This window comes from Argentina silus (genome assembly GCF_951799395.1).
Source record: "Argentina silus genome assembly, chromosome: 9".
In the NCBI taxonomy this organism is placed as follows: Eukaryota; Metazoa; Chordata; class Actinopteri; order Argentiniformes; family Argentinidae; genus Argentina; species Argentina silus.
In genome coordinates this window covers 13,219,762-13,227,193 of record NC_139663.1, presented here as the reverse complement: position 1 = coordinate 13,227,193, position 7,432 = coordinate 13,219,762, and the positions used below count along the sequence as shown (strand labels likewise).

Below are 7,432 nucleotides of genomic sequence, written 5' to 3'. Positions count from 1 at the left end.
TTTGACAGTCATCTCATTTGACAGATTGTCAAGGAGGACATGTGACAGCTAAGGTTCTGTCAAAGTCGTAGATACTGTACCACTGTGGAATATCTGTATATGGCTCTGGGTTCTGTGAAAGAAATGACAAATTCAAGATGAGATATGACTTATTTCATTCATCAACTTCTTGCCAACTGAAACATTTAAAACACTTGAAGCCTTGAGTAGCCTCAAATTTTCATTTGATTTCATTCTATCAAATCTAGTAAAGCTGTGGCTTTTTCAATATCACATGGTTTGGGAGCAAATGCAATACCTCTATCCCAGTTAGGAGGCTGCCTTTAACATTGGCAAATTGAGAGGGTCTGATTTAATATGTCAGTCTTATGGGAAACATGACATTGTGTTGAAGTAGAGGATGATGGAGGTAGAAATCGGAGGACGGGCTCATTGGAATGCATGGATTGGAATGAGGAATGGTGTCAAACACCCTGAATGGTATCAAACACACTGAATGGTATCAAACACCCTGAATGGTATCAAACACACTGAATGGTATCAAACACACTGAATGGTATCAAACACACTGAATGGTATCAAACACCTTGAATGGTATCAAACACACTGAATGGTATCAAACACACTGAATGGTATCAAACACCCTGAATGGTATCAAACACACTGAATGGTATCAAACACACTGAATGGTATCAAACACCTTGAATGGTATCAAACACACTGAATGGTATCAAACACACTGAATGGTATCAAACACCCTGAATGGTATCAAACACAGTTGCACATACAGTAGCATTACCCCTCTAGTGTTTCTCTTTCTTATTTTCTGTAACCCCCTCAGACAAGGGGGGAAGTCATTTATCTCACGCATACACATATAAGCACTACAAGTGTCCATTATTCAAGCAAGAACAATAGTGGCTGTTGTGTTAATGGCCTTCCACAGGATGCGGTGGTGAGCAACCACCGGTGGGGTTGGGGCTGTGCCTGTAAACACAGTGGTTATCATGGTAAAACTGGGACGACAAGTAGGTTACAGTACACTCAGGGATTCTCATATACACGCAATCACTCATCTATATATAGTAATAATATATGCCATTCAGCTGACGCTTTTATCCAAAGCGACTTACATTGCAGTGAGTGCATACATTCAGAGCCACAGAGGACCACATCTATTGATAGATGAATGTATCTATTTCACTCATACAGCTAAACCGCTGAGGGAGGATATCAGACTGGCAGACATTGTTCATGTTTTGATAGGCCATTATGTTATGTATTTTACAGCACATTAACCACTACAATCTACACAGTATGGTAGCGCATGGGGGTATGGTATACTGGAATTAAACCAGGGACCTCCCGCTTAGAAGGCAAGTGTACTGTTCACAGCAGGGGAGGCCTTTATACTGTACTCTGTGGTAGCAACACACACACTCACTCTACAGAGCTGTTATAGCTTCTAATGTATGTATTGTATGCATCCTTGCTTTCCAATTAGGAAAAAATAAATAATAATAATAAATAAAGGAATTCTGCATATCAATAATGACATTTACTAAATTGAAGGAGGGACACATGAAGACGCCTCAATTTTCACCACTGACATGTGTGTTTTGTAGAATTGAATATGTAATATTTTTTAGTTGACAGTTGAGTCTCCATTTAACACAATATATTCAAAACGTAAAGATGAAGTGAGTCGGTATGATTGGTATCCTCTCTGACCAATTACGTCCAACCGCCGCACGATGTCGCTCCGAGCGTTGCATTTGCTGTAGTGTGACCTGTCTTCTGTTCACCTCAGTGATCGTATGACCAACTCACTGGTGCCAAATGAAAGGGATCTTGGAATCAAACGAGGAAGCTTACCCACCACCTATTTTAGTACTATGTGAAGTGAAACCTGTTAATTGAAGGTATGTTTGTGAAACTCGAGGTAAAAGTTGTTTTCAATTGCATGTGTGCCTTGTGAAAACGCCCAAGCGACATGACACCTGTCTACTTCTTTCAGATTGCATATGAATATCTAAAATATGTGTTATAAATATATATATAATTATTGTGTGTCGTGTCACAATTGTGACCACTGTGGATCGGAGAAAACTAGCTCTATCAATCAGCTTCACCTGCACCTTTGGCCACACACATTAGCCTTACAAAGTATGCACCTTTTTAGGCCAACAATATTTAGTTTGAACCCACAAGGCCGTAATGTCGTCCAAACAAGGTGTGAATTTATTCAATTCATTTTTAAAAGGAAACATTGACTGTCATTATTATATGTTAAGCGAAATTTAAAAAAAAACCTCTAATAATATACTCTAAAAGTCCTACAGTATGAATTTCGAGGCAAATGCTGTCTTTTATCGAGTATTGATAACCTACCAGTGGATGTCGTTGTTCTCAGTGTCTCAGCTCTGAGCGTCTCCCACAGTATGACCTCAAGCTCTGCATGCTGGATAACTGGCTCTCGCTTTTCTGCTCAAACAGTGAGAGCGTCAGAGAGGGAATGGGACAGACGGAGACAGAGGTACACAGAGGTGTGAGTGTGACTGAAAGGAAGAGTCAGGGAAAGTAATAGCCTAGTTAGCTGGTCCTCCGTCCAACATATCTATGTGCAGAGGAAACACCGAAAGGACTAAACTAGTGGTCGATTTCCTTTAAATTCTTTAGTTTTACCACACGTCTCCTCCAGACTGAGCAGTTATTTCGAGGTAGTGTCCTCTGAGGAGTTTTCTTTGCCTCGTAAGAAGATTTCATTCTCATACTGTACATGTTGCATGGGTGTTTGCCTCTGACTTTCATATTTGTGTATGAGAAGAACAACATAACACAGGAGTTTATATATTGGGTTAATTTTAAACATGTGTTTTTGATGTAATTTCGTTTGTAAATTGTCCTCTGCTTGTTTGTCTTCACCATGGTTTATTTTAGATGTGAATAACATGGACATTTATTTATGCGTTCTTATATTGTTTTTATTTATGTACAATCTTTATGAAATATAATGTGATAATTCTCAAAACCTACTGTGTGAAAGACTTAAAGATTGTCTCAATTATTTTTCCCGTGACTACATTTCAGCGTAAGAGACACTGAGGAGCACGGATTACAATGATAAGGATTTTGGAAGTTTGGGTCACCTTGGTGGCCGTCTCTCTGCTTGTCAAGGGTGCTCTTGGAGGTTACGGGATGAGTATGTTTGCCGCGCAGTCGTCCCCTCCAGACCCGTGTTACGATGAGAACGGGAACCCCCGGAGATGCATCCCGGATTTCGTGAACTCCGCATTCGGTAAGGACGTGCGAGTCTCGAGCACCTGTGGAACCCCCGAAGCCCGGTACTGCGTCGTGAGCGAGAAGGGAGAGGAGAGGACTAGGGATTGCCACACCTGCGATGCCGATGATCCAAAGAAGTCTCACCCGCCAGCGTATTTAACAGATCTCAACAATCCGCATAACCTCACCTGCTGGCAGTCAGAAAACTATGTCCAGTACCCGCAGAACGTCACGCTCACCTTGTCGCTGGGTAAGAAGTTCGAGGTGACCTATGTGAGCTTGCAGTTCTGTTCGCCGCGACCCGAATCTATGGCTATCTTCAAGTCTATGGACTATGGCAAATCGTGGGTCCCTTTCCAGTTCTATTCCACCCAGTGTAAGAAGATGTTCAACAAGCAGAATAAGGCGGCGATTACCAAGCAGAACGAGCAAGAGGCGATCTGCACGGACTCGCACACGGACATGCATCCCCTCACAGGTGGACTCATAGCGTTCAGCACCTTGGACGGCAGACCCTCGGCGCACGACTTCGACAACTCTCCCGTGCTGCAGGACTGGGTCACAGCCACCGACATCAAGGTGACGTTCAGCCGGCTGCACACTTTTGGGGACGAGAACGAGGACGACTCGGAGCTGGCGCGCGATTCCTACTTTTACGCGGTGTCGGACTTGCAGGTCGGCGGAAGGTGCAAGTGCAACGGCCACGCTTCGAAGTGCGTGAAAGACCGAGAAGGGAATCTGGTGTGTGAGTGCAAGCATCACACCGCGGGGCCGGAGTGCGACAGGTGCAAACCGTTCCATTATGACCGCCCGTGGCAGCGCGCAACCGCGAGAGAGGCAAACGAATGTGTCCGTAAGTCAAATCATACTTCTATTATCAAAAGCTTGGTTTATTTACTTGTTGTGGTAATTTAAGATGTACAAACTTTATTTGGAAGACATATGTTGTGATCGAAATTGTATTGTGCGGGTGCGCATGTTTCTACTTTCTAACGTGTCTATATCCTAAACATAGAAATTACTAACAGCTAAATGTTGATTAGGCATATTTTTTTATAAATATATATTTGAATTGAATTTAAATGGAATGTCTTATTTTGCCTACAGGCTAAACGATTATTTTGATTTCACTCGTTTTCTTGAATTATATTGTGTCAATCAAATTATTGCAGAGAACCATTCAGAGATCGGCTTGCCCCGTTTGATAACGAATGAACATCGAGAAACAACGTTAATTGAAACGTTGAAATAATGAACATGGAAATGTAATCTTGACTAAAGTATAGGCTATCAAGTGGCAACGAACAACAACAACTTCTAATTCTAAATGTCAAATTAATCAGATATTGTAATGCAATTTAAATAGATTTAATCATTTAATTTATTGTGAATAGCTGGTAAAGTGAGACAGGGCTGTGTTTTTCAACTTCCAAAGCGCCTTACCGCCCACATGTCTAGTCCCAAATGTAATAACATGATAAACGACAAAACTAGCAAATGGGCCTACTCATATAAAACCAAATGAGACTAAATTCCCATGATTTATAAAACTAAATAGTGAGTCATGATAAAAGATAGGAATGTTTAAATATATGAGAAATAAACCCACAATTTGTTGCCTAATTAAAAACGGAAAGGCTTTACGCACAATAATTCATCAACCGGATGACCAGCGTTTGGGTTAAATGTTTTTTTCCCACCACTCAAAGGGACATTCATTTTTAGATCAAAATGATTGATTATCATTATGGATCGAAATCGTCTCGGAAAACAATTCTATTAATCTTCTGAGTGTTGAAATGCACTGATATACTGTGGTGACTAAACACCAGAAATATTAGAATCTCACTGTGTACTGTGCATCAGTTATGTATGGTGAAGTAGCCTAATGCTGTTAGATATTCATATCAACAAATGCAATTAATGTCATGTTCCAACATGTGAAAATAATGTATTATTGTTCAAATGTGTAAACACAGTTATGCATTCCTTCGGGGCATCTGTATGATGTCCATTTTGGTGAACATGAAAAAAAAGCATGTTCTTAGGCTACTGTTTAGTCTAAATAGTTCTACTAGGCCCATGGTGATCCCAGATTTTTATCTTTTAACACTCAGAAAAGGTCTCTGACAAAAAGACAGGAAGTATTTTCTACAAACAAGTGCGGGTGCCCATGTGCGTAATTACATTTTGAGCAATGTTTCCGACTGTAGTAGAAGTTCAATAGGAAGGAAACATTGCAGCTGTGGAGATAGACCGCAAAGGCGCGTTGTGTTTCTATAAACAGGTGCTTTTATCAGATTGTGAGGACGATTAAGGCGGTTGACATTTTTGGCACGTAGAGAATAAACCACCACTTTGAGCCAAGTAAACTATTCACAGGAAAGGACAAAACATGAGGTAATTTGAAACCAGAACTAAGTTTTAGTCCATCACAGCATACGCTATGCTTCTTATTTTTTCAACAGTAGTTGGGGTGTCTTATAGCAAAACCACCACAGAAGCACAAGCCCCATCTCCCTCATAGGGAGTGAACCCAAACTGGGAGAGTAACAAGTTCAGTCACTGCCATGGTTTGTTCACCGACACGGAACAAGTGAACAAGTTGTTCCCCTTGCCCTCCGCATTTTGCCTCCGCAGGGCCCGGCATGTGAGTGTGTTTTGCTGAAACAAAAGATTGTCACTTGTGGCATCTATCATGCTGTCAGCGAGAGGCCCCCGTTCACCACCTCGTCTCTTTATGGGGGTGGTGTCATCAGATAAAGGTTCAGAAAAGGCCTCAATAAGCATGCGCTCTGAGGGAAAGGAAGGGAATAATAAGGCTGGCCTGACACCTCATTGTGTGAGTAGGGGGAGGGGAGGGGAGGGGAGGGGAGGGGAGGGGAGGGGAGGATGGGATTCACTGAGCTACAGCGTGGTGGTCTGGCAGAGGGGACACTGAATGGTAGCTGCTAATGATCTTTCTGGTCTGATCTTTGTTGGCCCCTGACTGCAAGTGTACTATCGGAAAGAGAGAGAGATAGAGAGAGAGAAAGGTGGAGAGAGAGGGGGGGGGGGGTGAGACAGAGAGACAGATAAAGGGAGAGAGGAGGGGGGGTGGAGAGAGAGAGGGGGTGGAGAGAGAGGGAAAGAGGGAGAGAGAGAGGTGGGGAGAGAAGGAGAGAGATGTGGATATGGGAGAGTAGTTGGCTACACTTTTGCTGCTGCGTGTGGAAGTAAAACATCATATTTGGTGGAAATGCATTTTTATTGGTAGCCTTAACCTTGCCATTGCCTTCAATTGATGTTGCATGCAGTGCAAGTTAGTCCATTCAAACCAAAAACCAAAACAAGTTTTAGACGTGAACAATTTAGCTTTGAAAAAATAAATAATCGTGTTTTCAAACTAAATCAAATCACCATGACATCCTGCCTGACCTGTCGCCTCCACGCCCCTGAAGGACGCCAGTGAGTGGCTTGTCATGTGGAGGGATGAAGGAAGGAAGGAAGGAAGGAAGGAAGGAAGGAAGGGAGGAAGGAAGGAAGGAAGGAAGGGAGGAACGGAGGAACGGAGGGAGGAAGGAAGGAAGAAGAGGAATACACGCAGAGAGGAGAGGAATAAATAGCTCCTCCCTAGACACCTCAGGTTGGCCTCATCCTCCAGAGACCACCACATCTCTAAATGAGGCCCAGCTGCTTCTTATTCCAACCATGCACAGCCTGCACTGCAGCGGCTACGGCTCTGACCCCAGCGAGTCAGACCTAACTCTCTCTCCCCCCTGACTGATGAGCTGTGAAGGGAGCTGTGGGAACACGCTCGCCTGCCAAGTGGGGTTTTAGAGGCAAGTCGAAAATGGTAGCCTTAGTCACTCATACGTGTCATTTTGCACTTGTTCAATTTTGAACGTCGTTTTTTTCGCTTGTTTTGTAGCCCTGCCACGAGACGTTCGGTTTGGTTGGGTAATGTGCGGCCGCAGTCAGTCAGAGTTTCACAGAGGTTAAAACAGAATATTCGTTTGGGATTATTCAGATGGGGTGGGATGCTGTTCGTGTAGTGTCCGTCCCTTACACGTGTAGAACAGTCATTAGGCCTGTTGGCCTGGTTCTCTGTTCTCCTCAGTGATGTACTGGTTGGTTGTTCTGGTGGTCAGTGGTGTTTGGTGCTCCTATG

General features: G+C 43.1%; 1 protein-coding gene across 1 annotated transcript in view; it reads left to right on the top strand.

Annotated features, from left to right (window-relative positions):
• Window positions 1-3,120: 3,120 nt before the first annotated feature.
• Window positions 3,121-7,432, top strand: part of ntn1b (netrin 1b) — a gene marked incomplete at both ends in the record, with an annotated part of 44,184 nt that continues 39,872 nt past the window's right edge. Inside the window, one exon of the mRNA XM_083676590.1 lies at window positions 3,121-4,135. Within this exon, the coding sequence (XP_083532716.1) occupies window positions 3,121-4,135 (1,015 nt within the window). The remainder of the gene's footprint in view (window positions 4,136-7,432) is intronic.